This window comes from Vulpes vulpes, chromosome 9 (assembly GCF_048418805.1).
Source record: "Vulpes vulpes isolate BD-2025 chromosome 9, VulVul3, whole genome shotgun sequence".
NCBI classification, from domain to species: Eukaryota; Metazoa; Chordata; class Mammalia; order Carnivora; family Canidae; genus Vulpes; species Vulpes vulpes.
This window is the reverse complement of record NC_132788.1, coordinates 298,985-318,818: the sequence shown is the minus strand read 5'-3', so window position 1 is coordinate 318,818 and position 19,834 is coordinate 298,985. Positions and strand designations below refer to the sequence as shown.

Genomic DNA, 19,834 nt, shown 5'->3' with positions numbered 1-19,834 from the left:
CAGAGGGAGAAGCAGGCTTCGTGCAGGGAGCCCGACGTGGGACTCCATCCGGGACCCCAGGGTCACACCCTGGGCTGAAGGTGGCGCTAAACCGCTGAGCCACCCAGGTGTCCCTTTTTTTTTTTTTATGCCCAGGTTTAAAAACCCTGTTCTGGGTTTGGACGCTGGTGCACCACGAGCGCCCTGTGTGCCTGCACACTGGATACGCTGGGGCCCTGCGGGCAGGCCTCGTGGAGCGAGGGGCCCTCGTGGAGCAAGGGGGCTGTGGGTCCTACCGCCGCACCACACGGCTGACGGGAGAGCAGGGCTGGGGCAGCAGGGCAGCGTGGGCGCCGCGGGCCTGGAGCCGCGAGGGTGGGCGTCCCGCCCTCCGACGAAGGGTGCGCCGAACGGGTGGGTGCGTGACAGCACCTGTGAGGGGCTCGGGGGCAGGGCGTCCCCTGGGAGGGAGCGGCCAGGTGTCCAGGTGTCCAGGCCGGGCCTGTGGGGAGCGGAGCGCCCCGCCCGCCCCTCGGGGCCTGGGGCAGGGTCCAGTGTGGGAGGAGCTGCCACAGCCCGTGGTTTCCGCGGCCTCTAAGCTGTTCGCGCGGCGTGGGAGGGCCCGGGGCGCAGAGCCCTGGTGGGGCCCTCCCCGGAGCACCGGCCGCCCCGGCCCCGCCAGAGGACTCTGGCCCCCACCCGTGCTGCAGCTCTGGGCGTCCACGGGAGAGCGCTCGCGGGGAGCGGGCCCCGGGCCGCGGGGAGGCAGCCGCGTGCGCGGCCAGAACTCGCGTCCTTGGGCACGGCGGGGCTTTGCTGTCTGCCCACCTACGTCTGTTGTCTTCTTCCTGCAAAAATGACAGATGCTGGGGGCGCCTGGGGCTCGCGTCGTGATCCCGGGTCCTGGGTTTGAGCCCTGCCGGGCAGGGAGCCTGCTTCTCCCCGCTCGTGCTCTCGGCGTCTGTCGCTGTCTCCGTCTCTCTCTCAAATACATAAATGAAATCTTTAAACACAAAATGACAGCTGCCACTGCTGAAAGACGTGGACGTCACAGGACTTACCGTGCAGGAGTGAAAGCACTCGGCCCTCCCAGCTCCATGCAGTCCCCGGCGGCCGTGGCCTTGGAGGACGAGGGGTGCAGCCTCCAGACCTGCTTCAGTCAGAGGTCCGTGCAGTCGGAGCCTTTTTTTATATATAAATTTATTTTTTATTGGTGTTCAATTTGCCAACATACAGAATAACACCCGGGGCTCACCCCGTCAAGTGCCCCCTCAGTGCCCCACCCGGTCACCCCCCCCCCCCCCCCGCCCTCCTCCCCTCCCTCCGGTCGGAGTCTTCTCTGAAACCGACTGTTCCGGACGCCGAGCGCGACGGCAGCCCTCTCTGCTCCGCGACTGGTCTGCAGGCCTGGACCCCTTCCGCGGGAGCACGTACAGAACGTGTAGGGTCTGCGTGGTTGCCGCTGTCGACACACCGTTTATGTCATCAGTTCGTCGTTGGATTTGTCCTTGCCCGTTTAGCAACTGTGAGAATGTCTTCTCGAGGTGGAGTTGCCGGCGCAGGGGTACGCGTGTGCACGGTAAATTCCGGAGCTGTTTGCAAATTCTCCCAGCAGATGGGAGGGACCGCGCTTCCCCCGACCGTGCGACACGGCTCTGCCCACAGCGGCGGGTGAAAAATGCTCTCTTCGTTTTCATTTATTTCATTGTTAGGGGGCTTGAGTACCTTTTTCTGTGCCTAAAACCATTTGTATTTCTTTTTTGCTGTTGTTGTTAAAGATTTTATTTATTTATTCCTGAGAGACACAGAGAGAGAGAGAGGCAGAGACCCAGGCAGAGGGAGGAGCAGGCTCCACGCAGGGAGCCCGACGTGGGACTCGATCCCGGGACCCCGGGGTCACGCCCTGGGCCGAAGGCGGCGCTAAGCCGCTGTGCCACCGGGGCTGCCCGTGTATTTCTTTATCTAATGCACCATGAGAGAGCGTCACTGTAACTCCGTTCGCCGTTTCTCTACTCAGAAGATTCTTCTCTTTGTTTAATCAAATCCCTCTTTATGCTCCTGGGGAGACTTGCCTCCCCCAGGGTGGGAGAAGGATTCTCTGCTCTGCTCTGTTCTTTGTCCGCTGGAGTTCGTCCTCGTGAGCTGCAGACCAGGGGTCTCACCGCGCTTCCTTCTAGAAAGCCGCTTGCGCCTCATGCTTGGGCAGCCGCACGTTCTCGCTGACGTCTTACCGGATAATAAAGGACTCGCTGCGGTGTCAGGCGCGGGTGGAGCACGAGCCCCACCGTTTTAGCAAATAGCAAATTGTTTGATAAACTGTTTACCGAGGCCGAAAATGGGTTCCGCGTCCTGCGAGTGCCTCGGGTTACACGGGAAAGGGCTCGGGACACGGCTGGGCACATGACTGAGGGGATGTCTGGCCTCGCGGGGTGCCCGGTCCCAAGCTCGAAGAGCCTTAGGCTCTCTGGTTCCTTGGCGACGGCCATAAGCCGTAGAGAGGCCTGAGGGAGGTGGGGTCCGGCAGGTGGACCTTTCCCCGCGGGAGGCGGGGCACACACAGCGTTTCACAGACCCTCGTGGCGGGAAAGCGCCTGACCCCCCTGTGCCCCCCCACAGCCCAAGCGCGATGGCCAGGCGTTGCTGACGCAGGTGTGGCGGCACTTGAACCTGACGGAGTGCGACTACTTCGGGCTGGAGTTCCAGCACCCCCGGTCCTACTGGGTACGTGTCCTTGCCTTATCTTGCAAGCGGGCTCCAGGTGTGCCCTGGGTGCGGACAGCGCGGCCACGGAGAGCCCTCGAGAACCTGCCGCGTGTGCAGGCACGACACCCTGTCACGTGTGTCAGAGCTCGACTGCGGAGACGGGGACTGTGTTTGCCTTTGAGCTGAGCTGAGCTGACTTCCCATCCTCCCTAAATTTGTTCCCCCCACCAGCACGTCCAGGGAACCCCAGAAACAACCTCTAGTACGTCTGCATGAAAATTATTTTGAGCGAACCATTTTACTAAATTAATTGATTATCCCTCGTGCTACTTGGCAGACGAAATCAGCCTTAAAAAGCGTGGAGCTTTAACATTCGCACGTAGAAAACTGTTTTAAAGAAACCAGGATCGGGCGCCTGGGCGGCTGCATCAGTGCAGAGTCTGACTCCTGATTCCAGCTCACGTCTTGAGCTCACGGTTGAGTTCAGGCCCCGCACTGGGCTCTACATTGCTGTGGAATCCACTTAAAGACAGACCTGAGTGGACGTGTCGGCGTCGCAGGGCTCTGCCCACCCCTTCGGGCGGTGGCGCTCCCGTCGGTGGTTGTGTACAAGTGCAGCGAGTACCAAAGACTTGTTTGGCCCTAACAGCTGCCCCGAAGCACTTACTGGTACCCGTGCTGCACCACCAGCGTGCGAGCAGCGGACGGCTCCTGTCCTCCGTGGCATCCTACCACCCCCCTCGCTTCCCGGGGCGGGCACTCCTCTTCCCCTCCCAGGGTCCGTCAGGATCTGGCAGGGGTGTGAGCCGAGGGCAGACAGGCCCGCCTCAGCTCTCTCCTGCCTGCAGACAGTTCTGTGTTTTGTCATGTAGTTATTAGATAGAGAAATCATTGAATGGATTTGATCTCTTTTCTTAAATCCTCTCCAGATTTGGCTGGAACCTATGAAGCCCATCATTAGGCAAGTACGAAGTAAGTCCTTTTTTTTAACTCTTACAATTCTGTTCATTTATGCTGCTTTTGTTCTTGACTGTTCAACCTGCGGCTCTGTTCAGAGCTTCGTTGTCCCCGTTCTGGGGAGCAGTGCAGAGACTGCCGGCTGCACCGTAACAGGATATGCTCTTGGATGGGTCACTAACTTTTGGTCAATATGCAAAACTAAGCATCTCCCCTGAAATAAAAAGGCATTGAGGTGCTTCCTTTAATTAGCTCCTTAATTTTTTTTTAACAATTTTGAAAACTTTATTTTTTGTAGTGTTATTTTTTGAGCATAGTTGACACACAATTTAATGACGTTATTCAATAAAATAGTTAATACTGTTTTGTAATTATAATTATTTTTGTTAGTCTCCATTAAGTTTTTAAAATTGGAGCGCATACTCTACTGGCTGTGCCCAGGGGTCCAGATTCACCTGCAGTGTGTTTGGTCCCCTCGAGGAGAGAAGGATGGGTGCCGGTAGCTTCGTTAGTCGCTGATGACCTGGGGCCATTTAGGTCTTCGTGGCTCCGTAGCACACCACCACCTCTTTTCTGCGTGGTGAAAATTACATAGCTCTGCTGTTACCGAATTCCAGTAAACTGAGATGCTCAGGTGAGCCAGCATCTTGTGCTTTTTTTTTTTACAGTAATCAGGTTCTGGTTCAATATAGTGAGTGATGACGTTTTTCTTCCACTCAAGTATATAAAGATCTCAAAAAACAGTGGAATTGACCTTACATGTGAAGTTGAAAATGTTTCTTTTCATAGGGCCAAAGAACACATTGCTTCGTCTAGCAGTGAAATTTTTCCCTCCTGATCCGGGTCAGTTGCAGGAAGAATTCACAAGGTAAAGAGCCCTTCCTGGGGCCCCCGGGTGGCTCGGTCTGTTAAGCATCTGCCTTCGGCTCAGGTCATGATCTCAGGGTCCTGGGATCAAGCCCCACATCCGGCTCCCTGCTCACTGCCAGAGTCTGCTGCTCCCTGTCCCTCTGCTGTTCCCCCTGCGTGTGCACGCTGTCTCTCTCTCTCTCTCTTTCTCTCTCTTTCTGCCAAATACATGAAATCTTTTAAAAAAAAAAAAAAGGCAGCCCTCCTGAACCTGAAGCTGCCGTCAGCAGGGCCTGGAACTCACCTGTGCCTCCCACATTACCTGGCTCCTCAGGGCCTCAGGTATGTGTGGTCTAAGAACAAATGACGCTGTGACACGCATGGAAGGTGTGATCACATATTAAAAGAGCAGTTAACTCCTGCACCAACACAAATACCAGTAGAGCTTGGAAGAGGGTATATGGTCACATCTGGGGACAGAGATGGGGTATGTGTTGGTGCTGTTTACTACAACTGTAGTCTCCAGCTGAGCGCAGGGTTATGCAGGTGCATGAAGTTCTCAGGACTCTCACCCATCATAAATGCACAGAATACACCCAGCTGGGAGAAGTGTCTTTGTAAATATATGGAGCAGACATATTTTAGGTGATTTCTTTTGTGGCAGAAACAATCACAGTTGTTTCATCTGGACAAAAGATTACGGAAGTTTTCTTCCGTGTGTTTTATGAACTGACTCAAAACCCGAGGTCAGATGTAAGATGAAAGAGACTGTGATGCCGCTTCCAACTGCAGATGGATCCATCCCTGAATCACAGGCATGTCACAGACCTCTTTCTGGAAGGTTTCTGGAGAGCAGTACAACATCACAGAATCACAGGCTGTCAGCTGCCCTGAGATGTTGGGATCCCATTACTCCGGCCCCCATTTTGTGGGTAAGGAGACTGAACCCCAAGGACAGCAAAAAGTGTTTTTAAGAGTGAACACAGAACTCATCCATTGTGTATCAAGCCCCTGAGATTTAACAAAAAGTCCTCTTTGAAGGAATAACTCTTAAATAAGTATACCTGGAAAATAACATGAACTAGGAGGCTTACCTTATTCTGGGTCCTGGCTGCACATCATGTTTCTGCAGAACTTCCTTTTTTTTTTTTTTTTTAATTTGTAAGAAATACACTGTTTATGATAAGAGACACTTCAACATAAAGCTACGTAAAAAGCGAGTGTACCACTTTGCTCCCTGCCCGCTGCACTGTCCCCAGAAGCGTGTCTTCCAGGTGAATTCATAGCAGCATACCCGTGGGCCAGGTGTCCAGAGAGATGACTTCACAGAGCAGGCCCACGATACAGACAGCTGTAGGCTGGTGGTTTCTTGTTTTGTTTTGTACCCGCATGTCCAGAGCGTGGCCCAGATGTCTTTCCTCGGCAGTTTGTGGCTGTCATCTCCCTCATTGAACTCCGCACATACTTAAATTATTTCCAGGGTTTCTCTACGCTGTCGCTGCCAGTAAACAGCCTCGCCCACATATCTCTGTAAGCTCTGGAAAGTATTTCTCCAGAAAAGTTTCATAAACATGAAATCACTGAGTTTGAGGGTAAGCACATTTACGCTGCAAGAGAACACACAGGTGGCTGCCTCTAGAGCGTGGATGCCAGCAGGGAGTTAGCGTCGCTTCATACCCAGCCCCGGGGTCGTACCCGGGATGCAGCGTGTGCTCAGTGGTTCCTTGTCGGTGGAGTGAGTGTAGACTCCATTCGGGTTGCCTTCTCTGGGTGCGGTCTTCCCCTCCAGGGGTGCCCGTCCCTCAGCTCCTAGCCAAGACCAAAATCCTCGGTCTGTCTAAAACTGTCATAGCTGCGTTTAAAATTAAATCGTGATTGGATATTTCTGCTCTTTCGCAGCGTGCAGTTTTGTGTGTATAACAGAAGTAACGTGAATCTGTGAGCTCCCCCCTGAAGGCGTGGTGTGTCTGGGAGGCGTGTGCGTCTGCTGTGCGTGACCCCGCCCGCGGAGCTGCCTGCCCGGGCCTCCTGCTGCTTTGCCTCTGCTCCCGTCTGCTCCCGTCTGCTCTGACGCGTCTGGCCGCTGCTCTTTCCTGGGGCTCGGTGCTCTCCTGCGAGGGAGGCATGGGGGATGTGCTCTAGAGCCTCTGGAGTTGACGCCTGTGGTGTTTTCAACTCCCTTCTAGATACTTGTTTGCCTTGCAACTTAAGAGAGACCTCCTGGAGGAGCGTCTGCCCTGCGCGGACACCACGGCGGCGCTGCTGGCATCCCACCTTCTGCAGTGTTAGTATCTCCCTGCCCCGCCGAGGCACCTACGATTCTGCAGGGGCCCACGCCCCTGACGCCCCTGACCTCCGGCACCTGATGCGCCCTCACGGTTGGTGCGTGTGGTGGGAGGTCGGGCCTCCGGTTTGCCCGTTTTCTCTGAAGATCAACGTCTACCTGGTGGGAGTCCTTGAGGCAGAAGGTCCCCGCCCAGGAAAGAAAGGCTGAAGGCCGAGATCTGCAGCCACCGCCGTCTTTGGGAACGTCTCCGCTGCGCCTGTCCGCGCTCTCCCTTACGGGCCTTCAGTCCGGGAGCCGACCCTCGGCACCCCTGGAGAGAGACCTCCCTGGGGGGAGGCCCAGTTGTCTGGCGATGAGTTAGGCATCAGACCCTGGGGAGAGAGAACACCTGCCTCAGTGTGTCCCACGCAGCAAGGGATGGCTCAGAAGAGCGAGAAGGAACGCGGTGCGGGAGCTCCTAGCGCGGGCGGCGGCCTGCCGGGGCTTTCCGGAGCCCCAGCTGACGGAGGAGGCGGAAGCAGTGCCCCTGCGCAGAACTAAAGTTCCTGAAATTTTGAGCACAGGATGTAGAAAGTTTGGGGAGTCGTAGCTGCTAATAAGTATGTGGTTAATTTGTGGTTCACTTGGTCCCCACACGCCTCTGTAGGTGGCAAGTGTGATCGCAGATTTGCCATCCCGCACGAGGGGCCGTGTCGCCTCTTGTTAACGTAAGATCTCAAAGTGACTCTTTTAAGATTTTATTTATTTATTCATAGAGACACAGAGAGAGGCAGAGGGAGAAGCAGGCGTCACACAGAGAGCCTGACGTGGGACTCGGTCCAGGGTCTCCAGGATCATGCCCTGGGCTGCAGGCGGCGCCAAACCGCTGCGCCACGGGGGCTGCCCAAAGTGACGTTTTTTTTGGGTCTGACGTCTTCTCGGACGGGAGGTTTCCAGGGCCAGCGCGTGTTTGGCAGTGCCGCCCGCTCCACGGCTGTGCAGGGTAGTTGTGATAACCCGTGGGACTGTCGCGTTCCTACTGCAGGGACCCGCAGCTGTGACTCCGAGCCGGGTCGTCTGCCGGTGGAAGGCAGCACGGGGCGGCTGGTGAGGCGCAGAGGGCGCGAGGCTCAGGCACCGCCACGGAGCCGTCGCTGCCGTCCTGCGCTGGGGCGGGACAGCCCTGGTCGGTGCGCAACACGCCCTTGGCTCTGGCAGCGAGCGGGCAGCCCTCCTGAGCTGGAGGTGGTCGCAAAACAAAACAGCGGTGTACTTACCGTTTGGGATTGTTGGGCTGTGACCATGGCTCTTAAACATCGGTGGCCTCAAGGCTCAGGAAATTAGAGACATTGTTCCTCAAGAATTTGAGAGGCTCTGAGGGGGAAAAATGATTTAAAACACGTTATCCTGAAACAAAATAGGCTCCCTGTGCCTCGTCACTGCAGTCCTGAGGCCGCAGACGGGCAAAGTGGTCTAAGACCCAACAAATCCCTCAGGATAAGCTGGTGGCTCCGCGTTGGCCTCCCTGGGGTCCTTGACCAGCGTCCTTGTTCTTCAAAACTCAGGAAGAAACTTCTTTACCTGCCTTTAGGTTTGCCTTTTGATAGCTTAAGGTATGTGGAAACGTGAGGAACAGGATCTCGCTCGAGGGCTGTGTTCTTCTACTACAGGTTGGGATGTCCTCTGCGTCGGTTCACGTGTCTGCACGTACGAATGCTTGTGCTTTCATTTGCCACTTAGAGTCACTGGCTGGTACGGTCTCGTTTCAGCGGAAATAGGAGATTATGATGAAACCCTGGACCGAGAGCACCTCAAAGCCAATGAGTACCTGCCCAGTCAGGAGCGCGCTCTTGAGAAGATCCTAGAATTCCACCGGAAGCACACGTGAGTGTCAGAGGCCGCCGCTGGCCCCCGTCGCCACACCGTACGACGAACGAGTGGGCTTCTGTATGGGAGCCGCCACCGAGGCTCCTGCACGCCTGAGCAGGGTCCCTACCCCAGCTCCTGGGGTCACAGTGCCACGCGGCGGGAGGCGAGACAGGACGTAGCGCCCTGACAGGAGTGACCCGGGGCAGGGCACCAGGGAGCCGTGCGGGAGCGTTCTTAGCCAAGCCGTGTGCTGGGCCCCGGGCGCCCTGCTGCGAGGTGGGCTGCGGCTGGCGGGCGCCGGGGTAGCAGGCCCGGCTCCCTGCTCTGTCCCCGCTCGCTCGGGCCTCTCCAAGACTCGACACCGAATGCTCTTTTGGGGTGAAGAGAGGTGGAGGGGGGGCCAGGGCCAGGGGCCTGAGTCGCGATCTGGAACCCAGCAAGGGGAGGGCGGGCGGGAGGGGTGGGACGACTTGGCCCAGCCTGGAGAAGGGGCCTGCTGACGTGGGGATTGCTGTGGTCGGAGAGCCCTGTGGGGAAGCTCCCTGGGGGCCCTCCCCTGTCTCCATCTAAGGTTTGGGGGCCACCTGCGAGTCAGCCACTGCCGTGCCCACCGGGGGACGGGCAGGTTGAACAACACGGGCCAAGCTCCCACCGGAGGACGTCACCCCTGTGGGGCCGTGGGCTTCTCCTGCCTTTGGCCACCCCCAGGTCCCAGGGAGTCCCTGTGCTGTGCCCGGGTGAGGGGGGGCAGGCGCTGGCCGGATGAGGGGTGTGTGCTGCACCGTGTGCGCCACAGGACAGATGAGAGGACAGTGGGTGGCTTTGAGGAATTAGCCGCAGACGGTTGCTGGTGGAGGCGGCGGCTGGGGGGCGGGGCGGGGGACAGTGCTGCTGGGACAGGAGGCCGCGGGTCCCCGCGCTCTCGGGCACACCCGCGCACAGGCCGCCTGACCTCCGGGTCCCGCTTCGGGCCACTCTTGGTGTCCGAGCACGCCAGGCCGAGGGAGCGGGCCGTCTCCCAGCGCGGCCTGAGTCACCAGCCCGCCCAGAGGCGACGGCCGCCCGCGGGAGCAGCACTGCAGCTGGGCCGGGGCGCCGCCCTGTCACCGTCCCCTGCGGCCGTGGTGCCGACGGGCACGAGGGTCGGGGTGCGGCTGGAGGCCAGCAGGCTGCGCGTCCCGTCGGAGGACAGGGCAGAGCCGGCGGGAAGAGAGCGGGGGCATGGCCCCTTGGGTCGAGGCTCACCGCTGGGCCTGGCGACCGCGAGGAACGAATGCTGCGGGCGCGAGAGCGGGCCGAGGGGCTCCGGGGCCCTGGGCGGGCGGCGTGTGCGCGTGGGCGCGCGGGTTAGGTGTGTGGGCGGGTGGTGGCAGTTAGAGGAGAAACCGGGTGAGACCCAACCCTGAGATCAGGAGCCGCGCCCCCAGCGACGGAGCCCGCCGGCCCCCCTCACGGTGCTGACTCTGTCTTCCACCGTCATTAGATGATTGTTGCACTTACTTTATTTCTTTTAATCGTTCTTTGTGGTGGGTTATTTTTTTTTTAAGATTTTACTTATTTATTCATGAGAATATACAGAGAGGAGAAAGAGAGAGGCAGATGGAGAAGCAGGCTCCATGCAGGGAGCCCGACGCGGGACTCGATCCTGGGACCCTGGGGTCATGCCCTGGGCTGTAGGTGGTGCTAAATCACTGAGCTACCCGTGCTGCCCTTGGTGGATTATTTTTTTTTCTAATAATAAATTTATTTTTTATTGGTGTTCAATTTGCCAACATACAGAATAACACCCAGTGCTCATCCCGTCAAGTGCCCCCCTCAGTGCCCGTCACCCATTCCCCCCCACCCCCTGCCCTCCTCCCCTTCCCCCACCCCTAGTTCGTTTCCCCGAGTTAGGAGTCTTTATGTTCTGTCTCCCTTCCTGATATTTCCCAACATTTCTTCTCCCTTCCCTTCTATTCCCTTTCACTATTATTTATATTCCCCAAATGAATGAGAACATACAATGTTTGTCCTTCTCCAATTGAGTTACTTCACTCAGCATAATACCCTCCAGGTCCATCCACGTTGAAGCAAATGGTGGGTATTTGTCATTTCTAATGGCTGAGGAATATTCTATTGTATGGTCAACTAATATTCGATAAAGGAGGAAAGACTATCCACTGGAAGAAAGACAGTCTCTCCAATAAATGGTGCTGGGAACATTGGACATCCACATGCAGAAGAATGAAACTGGACCACTCCCTTGCACCATACACAAAGATAAACTCAAAATGGATGAAAGATCTAAATGTGAGACAAGATTCCATCAAAATCATAGAAGAGAACACAGGCAACACCGTTTTTGAACTCAACTACAGCAACTTCTTGCAAGACACATCCACGAAGGCAAAAGAAACAAAAGCAAAAATGAACTTTTGGGACTTCATCAGATAAGCAGCTTTTGCACAGCAAAGGATACAGTCAACAAAACTCAAAGACAACCTACAGAATGGGAGAAGATATTTGCAAATGACGTATCAGATAAAGGGCTAGTTTCCAAGATCTATAAAGAACTTATTAAACTCAACACCAAAGAAACAAACAATCCAATCATGAAATGGGCAAAAGACATGAAGAGAAATCTCACAGAGGAAGACATGGACACGGCCAACACGCACATGAGAAAATGCTCCGCATCACTTGCCTTCAGGGAAATACAAATCAAAACCACAATGAGATCCCACCTCACACCAGTGAGAATGGGGAAAATTAACAAGGCAGGAAACCACAAATGTTGGAGAGGATGCGGAGAAAGGGGACCCGCTGCACTGTGGGTGGGAATGTGAAATAGTGTTGGATTATTAAGGAGAACGTGGTAGCTTCATTTTAACCGAGAACTTTCTTACATAGTGTGTGACACCTTCCTTGGGCCCCTGGAAGTGATCACACACAGTCACTGAATCAGATATTGAGGAAATAGGTTTTTTTACTTTTATCACAGTTCTTTTGGATCTTTGAGATTGAAGAAAAAAATTTGAAAGCTGGCGTCTCAGTTCTTCAGGGCTGCTGTCTCCGAGCACCCCGGCAGGTGGCTTGTCGCCCACGACCTTGGTTTCTCAGGGCCCTGGAGGGGGGACGCCCGCCACGGAGGCCCTGGGACAGGCGGTGCGCTGAGGGCCTGCTTCCTGCCTCACGGATGGCATCTCTCCCTCTGTCCTCACAGGGCAGGAGCGTCGGGGAGCTCCCAGGAGCCTCCGCCAGGGGCTCTGCGCAGACCCTCCCACACCCTCCTCCCCCAACCATCATCCTGGGGTCAGGCTGTGCCTGGGAAGTTGGGAGGACGCACAGTTCACGTCATCCTCACATGCACAGCACACGCCAGCAGCTCCGACGTCCAGGCCCTCCCGAGCCCGCAGCCTGTCTGCCCGAGGAGGTCCGGCTCGGGCTCCGGCGGTGGCCCGTCCTGCAGAATCCCCCGGGCAGACCTGTGGGATCAGGGCACCCCGCTGGGCAGCAGCCTGGGCTCGGCTCTCCCCTTGGAAGGGAGAAACTGGAAGAAGGCGGGTGACAGGTGCAGGGCCAGCCCACAGCCACCGGGGCAAGTGGCCTTAGGCCTTAAGGCTCGGGAGTAATCCTCTTTGGCTCCGTGGAAGCCTGATGGAGGCCGTCGGCCCCCGCCCTCTGCCCTGCGGCCCGTGGTGGGCGGGGCGGCCCTGACCCAGCGGCTGCCCCCCCATCTCGGCCGCTTGGCCGCCCGCACCCGTCGTGCCTCCTTCTCGGCGGTACGTGTGCCCGAGCGCTTTTCTGACCTGCGATCCCGCTTCCTCTGTGCTTCACGCTTGCCTCTCCCGGGCGCTTGACCGCCACAGTTGGAGGAGCCCCGCCGCACCGTCTGGACTTGGCTTAGGGACCGTCCCGCTACACGTCCAGTCCCCTTGTCGGCAAGTTCTGCCCCCCCAAGGCACGGACACAAACGCAAGGCAGCCCGATGTGCCGCTTCGTGAGCAGCATCAGCCCATCCCCCGGTCCTCGCTTCCGTCTGAGATCGCGCCAGCCCGGCCTCTACCTCCTCACGTCTCCACGTTCTGTCCACGAGGGTCTAGGGCTTCCCTGAGAAGAAAGGCTTCCCCTCGGCCTTTCTTCCCAGTCCTCCCCGACTCCCTTAGCTTCACCTCAGAACTCGCCCAGCCTCTGCCCGGCGCCCTCCTCCGAAGCTGCCGCAGTGGAGGCGTTCGGAGCCAGCAGCTCGTGGGGAACCTGCCCGCCTGGGTCAGTAGCCCACGCGACTATGTCAGGGTCGGGAGTTCAAACCCCGCAGAGGGCACGGAGCCTACCAAAGTTTAAAGAAATAAAAGGAATAAGCAAATCTCCCCCATTAGGACACCATTTGCACACACTGGGCATCCCCTTCCTTTAAAGATTCTTGTATTTATCCATGAGAGACACAGAGAGAGTGAGAGAGAGAGAGAGGCAGAGACACAGGCCGAGGGAGAAGCAGGCTCCATGCAGGGAGCCCGACGTGGGACTCGATCCTGGGCCCCCGGGGTCACGGCCTGAGCCCAAGGCAGACGCTCACCCACGGAGCCCCTGGGCGACCCTGGTATTCCCTCTTGATGATTTATAAAATGGAAGCTGATGTCGGGTGTCCCTTTCAAACTTAAAGTACCGAGATTTTAGGCCAAGAATAGAAACCATGGAAATGGCACGACCCAGACAGTCACGTTCCTTACAGATCCAAACACCCAGGAGCCCCCTGGGCGGCACGGCTGGATGAGCCTTGGACACTTGGTACCGGCTCAGGTCATGATCTCAGGCACCCTCCATCACCCACGGTGTGCTGCCCCCGTCCAAGTCAGTCAATCTTAAAAAAAAAAAAGATCCAGAAGCTGAGGTATCCGCAAGCACGAGGAAGGGCTGCTGCTGGAGAACCCCAGGGGCCGGGCTCAGGCCTTGAGTGGGGGTGGGGGTGGGGGCTCTGACCAGAGCCCTCTCCCCTCGGGGCGGCCGTGCCCTGTCCCAGCAGCGCCCTCCTGGACGCTGGTCCGTGTGACACAGGTCGCGGGCTCCTCCCTGGGAGCGGGGCTGGACTGTGGACTTGAGAAACGTGCTTATTCGGTTTCATGATTTTGTCCTTATAAAAGTATGTTCTAGCGATAGGAATTGTACATTATGAAATTTTTTAAAAAAAATTTTTTTTAATTTATTTATGTTAGTCACACAGAGAGAGAGAGAGAGAGAGAGAGAGACAGAGACAGGCAGAGACACAGGCAGAGGGAGAAGCAGGCTCCATGCACCGGGAGCCCGATGTGGGACTCAATCCCGGGTCTCCAGGATCACGCCCTGGGCCAGAGGCAGGCGCCAAACCGCTGCGCCACCCAGGGATCCCTGAAATTTTTTTTATTAAAGTATGGAAATGGGTTGAATGAGATGCTAGCGTTATCTGTGGGGCTTCCTGCGTGTGATGTTTGCGACCGTGTCAGTATTTAGGATGAGGTGCTCGGCTGAGCGTGCAGCGGACGCACGCAAACCACCCCCGTCAGGAAATGCAGCACAGGACCAAAGGAAAGGTGCGGGGCGCGGGCACGCTGCGCTCCTCGTGGGTGGGGAAGCCCACAGCGAGCAGTCCTCTCTGACAAAGTTTCGTTTTGCTACGTTTTGTCTGCCTGATGATTTTGCTCTGTTTTGGCTTTTTAAGACACGAAGTTGCTCTCGGTGCTGTGACCACGCCGTCCTTTCTTACAGGGGCCAGACGCCTGCCGAGTCGGATTTCCAGGTGCTTGAAATTGCCCGGAAGCTGGAAATGTACGGCGTCAGACTTCACGCAGCCTCGGACAGGGAGGGGGCCAGAATTCACCTGGCTGTCTCGCACATGGGCGTCCTCGTGTTCCAGGTAGGGAGGGCGCGCGCGCGGCCTTACACGCGGGCTGAGCTTCGGTCCTGACGCGTGACGTCTCGGACTCGGAGGAGGGACTCTGCGTATCGTCTGATCTCGCCTCACCCCGTGGAGCTGAGCGGTTGCTTCCCGTCCCCGGCCCCACTGCTGCAGGGCCCCTGCCCCCCGCCCCCGGGCACCTGGTCACCTGCCGTCTCCGCGCGGCAGCCCTGGACGTGCTGTGCCGCGAGGTGTCTGCGGTCGTCGTGTCAGCACACGAAATAGAGCCGACTGGCAGCTCTGAGGCTGAGGCGCGTGATGACCGTCAGAATGGTCTTCGGGAATCTGCGTTAGTTGTGTATGGAGGGGCAGATGGTTCCAGAAGGGGCCACTGTGTCCTGCCTGCAGGGAAGCGTGCGTGTGGCGTGGAAGGACTGAAGGCAGCTGCCGGAGCGCAGGCCCTCCGCGCCCTAGAGATGCTGGAAGGGCTCACCTCGCCCTCTTGCCCGGGCCCAGGGGCCCCCTTGGTGCTGCGGTTGCCCCTCCTGGGAGCCCCCTGGGCTGACCCTTGCGAAGCTGCCGGGCCCCAGTTGCTTGTAGACGCCTGCAAAGGCCTGCCCCGCGCTGACCGCCACGGGTGGGGGGTCTGGGAGTCGGGGGCTGCGTTAGCGGCTCCTCCCGCTGTGGGCCCCCTTAACCTGGGGTCGCCTGAGATGGCTCGCTGATCCAGGCCCCCGTAGTCAAGCCACACGTGTCCTCTTTGTCTTTTCCTTTTTTTCACCTGGGCATCAGATTTCACTTGCCTATTGGGAAAGAAGGAATCTAATTCTGTAAACAGGATGTTGTTTGCCTTCCCCTCTACTGGCGGGGGGAGACCGCGTCAGGAGCACCCAGTGAGCTCATGGAGCCAGGACCTCCCACACCTGCTCACTCCCATGACCACTCCTGTATCGTGCAGAGATAAAAATCACACATCCGTCCTAACCGGCTGGGTCATTTTTCCAGAAAAGGATAAATACTTATAACTGGAAGAGGTTAAAAGCAGGGATTGGAGACTTCAGATTAAACACAGTAGATGGTATTCATTTGTGCTCCTTCAGACCCCCACCAGCAGGACGATGAAGGAATTTTTTTTTTTTTTTTTTAAGTTTAAACCAGTAAGAGCAAAGACCGGAGAAGGAAACCACAGAAGGCGAGTGTCAGCTACGTTTCAGATGTTGGAAAACGGGCAGATGAGTGGGGAAGGCTGAAACCCCACGGCCTGCTGGAAAGGGAGCGGGGGCAGGCTGCTGTGTCCCCAGACGGGAACGTGGGGCAGCCCTGATGGCAACTGGGGCTGGAAGCAGCCTGACTGCGTCCGGGAGGGACAGGTATGGGACCCCCTGTCCTGGGGCGGCTCGGATGAGTGACGAAGTGCCCCGCTCAACGCGGAGGCTGAGGGAAAGCCTCTAACCTCCGCGTCGCCACGGGCCCTGCCCATCTCTGCTCCCCTGGAGAGGTGGCCAGGCTGACCTCGTGGAGACAGGACACTGTCCAGAAGTCCACCTGGCCTTACGGGAGCCCGGCAGGTGTGGACGTGGTGGCTCCCCCCAGCCCACATGGGGCCTCCAGCCAGCATTTCAGAGCCTTCTCCAGACTTCCTTTCAGAAACACTTTCAAACTCACAGCAAAGCTGTAGGACTGAGAACAGCACCTCGACCCCCCCTCCCCCGTGTGCCCTAACTGGATTGCACCCGTTCCAGCATTTCACACACGTGCTTTGTGGGCGGTGCTTCCCTCTGGCCTGCTTCCTCGCCCCCACTCCGTGTGCACGCACAAGCACACGTGAACACGCAGGCACACGCAGGCCTTCTGAGGCATCTGAGGGTGAGTTGCAGACTCCAGAGCCCTTGACCCTGAAGGCGTGTATTGCTCAGACTGGGATGCTCCTTAGCCTTTCCACGGAGGCAGCTGGTGCTTGGTCATACTCTGGTCTTGTCAGCCAGGCGGGCGATGTCCTCCTTGCTGTTGTCCCAGTCTAGGACCGGACACGGCACTTAGCTGTCTCGCCTGTTGGGTCCTTGGAGCTGGAGCATTTCGTTTTTCCTCATCTTTTATGACATTGACAGTCAGTGTTGAAGAGCACAGTCCTTTTTATTTTTAATGGGATGTTCTCCATGTGTGGTTTGTCGGCAGTTTTCCCGGGATTAGGTTCAGAGGACACACTCCCAGCTGGACTGCTACCCAGGTGGTGTCACGTCCTTGCGGGGTTGCGATGGGGACACCATCCAGCCTCATTGGCGGTGTGAATCTTGATTCCAGCTTTCTAGTTCTTACTAGTCTTAGTTACTATTCTTATTTATTATGGTTACTAGTTTTTCTCTTTCAGTCGGTAGCAGTTGGTGAGAGACACCTTGAGACCTTACAGTTATCCTCTCACCAGGCTGCCCCTAGATTTCACACCCACTGCACCAGATGGCCCCAGACTCGTGCAGTCCTGGGGCCTCACTTTTAAACTCAGGCCGATAACCAAGGATCACCAGAAATTTGAGGAAATCTATCTCTTCAAGGACAGATACCAAAGTAGTGCTCAGAAGAAACAGCCTGTGCCAGGAATGGAAGGAATGCAGAAACAAGCCGTACAGGATCCACAGGGGATTCCGTCTTTTATCTGTCCGACGGGCAAGACCCAGAAAAGTGCTTTTACACTGTGTCATGCTCGTGAGGCGTAGGGATCAGAAGTGTAAGATTTTTTTGTCCTATAATTTTAGATTTTAGCCCTATTTGTAGTAGTAAACTATTGGTAATTGACCACCAGGAGGCTGGCTCGTCCATATTCTGGAACATCAGGCAACTGTGCAGAGACTGGGGAGGCTCCGTCTGCTGCTGCTCGTGGGGAAAGGGAGGATCGCACACTACCTAAGCCGTACAAAGTAAACAGGTGGCGCTCGGAGCCACTGGGGAGGCAGCTGCAGGCTTTGGCAGCGGGCGAGAGGGGGCTTTTCCCTGCTGGCTCACCCTGGCATCCTGAGGCTTTGAACCTCGCCGACGTACTACTGTCTTACATTTTCTGGAAAGCCTCACAGAAGAGAAAACCTGCATCTGTGAAACAGGAGACACAGGAGCACAGGGGTGCTTGCAGATCTAGAAATGTGGTCGCAGAGAGGACCACGCTGGCGGGGAGGCTGTCTGGAAGGTGAAGTGGAGGAAATCCTCCAGATCGAGGATTCACGTTGCGGGAGGCCCAGAGGCCACAGCCCAGAGCAGCGAGGAGACCGTTACAGAAATCACGTGAGGAGCGTGTACGGAACTCAAGGCACGAGTGTCCATATGGGAAGTGTGTCCACCACGTTCCTAGTGCAGCCGACGAGCAGAGATCCCCACGGGACACACCAGCAGGAAATGTCAGGATGGGGAGAGGCCCAGAGAGCTCCCAGGGCGAGAGCGAAGGAAACGGTACCGGGCTTGTCAGGGGCAACACCGGCAGCTATGAGACGATGCGGCGGGCAGTGGTGCGGACGAGAAAGGAAATCCTTCCCACCCGGGGCCCTTTGCCCCACCCAACGTGACTTCTGTGCAGAGGAAAGAAAATAATTCTCCAGATAGACAATTTTTCAAAGGTTTGACTCCTGAGCACCCTGAAAAGCACATGCGCAGAGGAAAGAGCAGACCAGGAGCGGCGGGCAGGGAGCCCCGTCAGCATGCGAGCAGCATGGAGAGAAGGGCTTGCCGGGTCACAGCCACTGAAGAGTTTTAAACCCTGTAGGGACGGGGCGCCCGCGAGGCCCAGCTGGTTGAGCATCCGACTCTAGGTCTCAGCTCAGGTCTTGATCTGGGAAGGTCAGGAGCTCTGTGCTCAGTGCAGAGTCTGCTTGGGGTTCTCGCTCCCTCTCCTCCCGCCCCTCCCGTTTGTGTGTGTGTGTGTGTGTGTGTGTGTTCGCTCCCTCTCTCGCTCTCAAAAATAAAAATTCTGCAGGGGGAGTTCGGGCTGAATTAGTGATAGGAACACGGAAAATTAAGTAAATGGAAGAGGTGCTTAGTGTCTCAGGGAGGGTGGACAATAAAGAAGCAAAATAGACTTATGATTCACCATGGCTCAACCTGTGAGAAGCACTCGAATGATCAATTATATGAAAACCAAATTCAAAATTCAGCCACTGCAGAGGGGGTGTAGGCGGGCTCAGGAGGCCAAGTTCCAGCAGGGCCGGGGCTGCTGATGGGAGTTGCGGCAGGAGGGCCCGAATGGCTGGGTTTTGTCTCAAGCCCTCCTTGACGTGTGTAATCACGCCATGGATCACTGGATAAAAGTTAAGATGAAAGCAGTAGCTCTGAGGGCTTACAGCCACCCATTCAGTTTTAAAAGTTGAAAAGCCGCAGTCTGTCAAGGTGGTACAGCCCAGGATCGCTCCAGCAGTCGCCATCGGGTTTTTCTTTTGACTTATGACAATACTTAAAACTCTGGAATATAACATTTTTTTATTTCGACCGGAAGAGAAAGCGGAAAGGTAGCGGACCGGTGGAACCAGCACGTGAGACCTGTCAGCTGCCCCGCGTCTGTCTTGGGGGGATGCACAGTGTCTGCCTCGCGCGCAGCCCCTGCCCAGGCACCTAAACCATGTCTGGAGTTAAAGACAGTGGTGGGGAGGGACGGAGGCTTCTGTTCCCTTGTTGTTCTGTGTTTGGGTTCTTTTCGTTTTGCTTGCTTTTTTTGAGAATATAGTTGAAAATTTGCCAGGATTTTAATTTGAGCAAAGATGAGAGTAAGATGTTCACACAATATTTGGAAATCCGGGATGCTTCCGTCCTAACATAGACCCAAACATCGCTCTCCGGGCTTGCGGGAACTGTTTGCACAGAGATGTGATTCGCAGGCGATAAAGTTCACCACTTTCCAGGATGCGTTCGCCCTTCTCAGCGTGTTTACAGAATCACGCAGCCCTCAGCCTGCGTAACCCAGAGTGATTTTAAGCTCCCACTGCCCACCCTGCGTCGGGCTCTCCTGCCGCGCACCGCACCTAAACCAGGTCCTCACGCCGGGCCTCTTCCCGCGTCTGCAGAACCGGTCCACGGGCTGGCATGTATCACGTCCTATCCCCTTCTAAGGTTGAAGGGTTTTTGGATTTTCTGAGGGGAAACTGCAGTCCCTACCTTGCTGCTCTATCTCAAGTTTGCAGAGAAGAGTAAGCGATCATGATGGTTAAGAGAAGGGGGAAAATACCAGGAAGGGGGTCTCAAGACCCTGAGTTCTTATTCTGAAACAACCCACAGCGTACAGGAAAGTACAGTACAAAGAACTCCTTCACCCGAGCCCTCCATCCGGATTTCGCCAGTTGTCCTAATCTTGTTTATTGCAAGAGATCTGATCTAAGATGAAGCACCGT

General features: G+C 56.5%; 1 protein-coding gene across 5 annotated transcripts in view; it reads left to right on the top strand.

The window, feature by feature from the left end:
• FARP2 (FERM, ARH/RhoGEF and pleckstrin domain protein 2) overlaps positions 1 to 19,834 on the top strand; it is a 96,373-nt gene that overhangs the window by 41,365 nt on the left and 35,174 nt on the right. For all 5 annotated transcript variants that reach the window (XM_072718913.1, XM_072718912.1, XM_072718914.1 and 2 more), the window contains 6 exons: positions 2,596 to 2,700; positions 3,612 to 3,654; positions 4,429 to 4,507; positions 6,675 to 6,772; positions 8,524 to 8,638; positions 14,345 to 14,492. In XM_072718913.1, coding sequence (XP_072575014.1) covers positions 2,596 to 2,700; positions 3,612 to 3,654; positions 4,429 to 4,507; positions 6,675 to 6,772; positions 8,524 to 8,638; positions 14,345 to 14,492 — 588 coding nt within the window. The remainder of the gene's footprint in view (positions 1 to 2,595; positions 2,701 to 3,611; positions 3,655 to 4,428; positions 4,508 to 6,674; positions 6,773 to 8,523; positions 8,639 to 14,344; positions 14,493 to 19,834) is intronic.